Source organism: Mandrillus leucophaeus, unplaced genomic scaffold (assembly GCF_000951045.1).
Source record: "Mandrillus leucophaeus isolate KB7577 unplaced genomic scaffold, Mleu.le_1.0 Scaffold1024, whole genome shotgun sequence".
Taxonomy (NCBI): domain Eukaryota; kingdom Metazoa; phylum Chordata; class Mammalia; order Primates; family Cercopithecidae; genus Mandrillus; species Mandrillus leucophaeus.
Window position 1 is genome coordinate 237152 of NW_012098366.1, and position 2374 is coordinate 239525.

At 45.0% G+C, this 2374-nt stretch overlaps 1 protein-coding gene across 3 annotated transcripts in view; it reads left to right on the forward strand.

Moving 5' to 3' along the window:
• Positions 1–2374, forward strand: part of ZNF250 (zinc finger protein 250) — a 41333-nt gene that overhangs the window by 33368 nt on the left and 5591 nt on the right. For 2 of the 3 annotated variants that reach the window (XM_011977155.1, XM_011977146.1), the window contains exon 5: positions 1791–1850. The exons of the other annotated variant lie outside the window; for it this stretch is intronic. In XM_011977155.1, the coding sequence (XP_011832545.1) occupies positions 1791–1850 (60 nt within the window). The remainder of the gene's footprint in view (positions 1–1790; positions 1851–2374) is intronic. 3 annotated transcript variants of the gene reach the window in all.

Below are 2374 nucleotides of genomic sequence, written 5' to 3' on the forward strand. Positions count from 1 at the left end.
GGGATTACAGGCGTGAGCCACCGCGCCCGGCCAATTTTTTGTATTTTTAGTAGAGACGAGGTTTCACCGTGTTAGCTAGGATGGTCTTGATCTCCTGACCTCGTGATCCACCCATCTCGGCCTCCCAAAGTGCTAGGATTACAGGTGTGAGCCAACGTGCCTGGTCAGTTCAAGCAATTCTTTTGCCTCAGCTTCTTGAATAGCTGGTATTACAGGTCCACGCCACCATGCCCAGCTAATTTTTATAGTTTTAGTAGAGACAGGATTTCACCATTTTGGCCAGGCTAGTCTCGAACTCCTGACCTCAGGTGATCCACCTGCCTCAGCCTCCCAAAGTGCTGGTATTATAGGCATGAGCCACTGCACCTGGCCAAAAATATTTTATTTATATTTGTCAGCAACCAGCAAAGGTGTAATATTTTAAAAGATAACACTTATAATAGCATCAGGAATATAAAGTATCCAAGAATTAATCTAACAAAAGGTGTACAAGATCTTTAGATGGAAAAAATTATAAAAGGAAAGATGGTGCATAGATCCAACCCTAAAGTTCGTGTTTGTGGTTGCTTAAGGCAAAGAACCTCTGACTTCAGTAAGGTGATGTCTGAGTCTTAGGAAAACCTCCGTCAGCCTGTCCTGCCATAGTGTGCCCCACGCAGGGTGAGCAGGGACAGTTTGGGCAACACCTCCACTGGCTGATCAGCTTCGGCGTTTCAGATGTGGTGGTTTTCCCCTTGAAAGCTCCTCCTCATTTCTGAAGTAGCTTTATGTGGATAGGGCAGCAGGTGTTACAGTCTACCTCTTCCTGGCCTGCAAAATCAGATCATCCTCAGAGGAACAAGGTACATGCCAGCCCTAGAGGAATTTAATTTTCCAAGTGACTGTAAACTAGAAGACACATCATCATATCTTGGAAATCTTGCATAGAACTTCTGCTTGCTGACTGCACCTGTAGGAGGCAAGAAAACACAGGAGGGCGTTTTGCCGCCGCTGCCAAACCAGTCCTGGGCGCTCTTGTGTCCAGCTATGTACTCACCTGATGGAGAGCTTAAACTCCCTTTGAGTGCCCTTTGAATTTGATACCACAGAGACTGAAATTCTCTGGGAGCATGGCTGGTTGGAGATGAGAAGTTTTTTCACAGAAGCACCTGGTCACCTCACCTCTGGCACAGGCCACAGAGGACAGTGGGACTGAGTGAGTTTTAGATTACTGATGTGCATAGAAGCAGAAGCCACCTGCCACAACCTGGATTACTGCCGCTGGCATCAGAGCAGGTGAGGAGTAGAATATGCCTTTGTCTTGTCCTGGCAGTTCCTCAGGATGGGTAAGTGTGTGCACCTGCCCAGCCCTGCCTCTGCTGTTTATAACTCAGTAAATTACACGTTGTAATAGCAATGAAAGGATTTTCCACTCTTTTTTGTTTTTGTTTTTGTTTTTTGAGAGATGGAGTCTTGCTCTGTCCCCCAGGCTGGAGTGCAGTGGTGCGATCTCAGCTCACTGCAACCTCTTTGCCTCCAGGGTTTTCTCCCGCCTCAGCTTCCCTAGTAGCTGGGACTACAGGCATGCACCACCACGTCCCACATCCAGCTAATTTTTGTATTTTTTAGTAGAGATGGGATTTCACTATATGTTGGCCAGGCTGGTCTCGAACTTCTGACCTCAAGTGATCCACTTGCCTCGGCCTCCCAGAGTGCTGGGATTACAGATGTGAGCCACCGTGCCCGGCCAGGATTTTCCACTCTTGAAGGGAGTATTTTGTTGTCACTTCAACTTGCTGTTTTTTTTCCAGACAACCTCAAATGTGACCACACTACAGCCTGTACACAAGACAGTTTATCTTGTCCGTGGGGTAAGTGTATACCTGATCTTTTTAATTCAGTACAATCTCTGAAGGTGTTAATGCTCGTGTTCTACAAGAATGTAGAGGCTACTCAGGGTGCTATGAAGCGTGTTAAACAACTCACACAATTGCTACAAAACACCAGGGAGGGGCTTTTTGTGTTTTTTAATATTTAAAACATTTTTCCTTTTCTTGTGAGCCATAGTAGGCCTAGAGAGATTACTGGGTTTTTATAATTAAAACTTTATATCCGTGAAATCACTTTTTTTCCTTTTTTTATCATGCTTAAAACATACTTCCCTACTTTATACTTAAAACAATAACTGCAACCGTCATTCTAAAAGCAAGTGACTCTTGGCTGAAGTCCAGCTTCTGCATAGTATGGATGCAAGGTGCAGGCAAGTTTGACCTTCACAGCAACTTGAGTCTGTCTCACAGACAGTCATATGATGCTTTTGTGCCATGGATGATTGAGCGAGTAATCTCTTATACAGTTAGTTTAGTGTGTGTATATGTGTGTGTGTGTGTGTGTG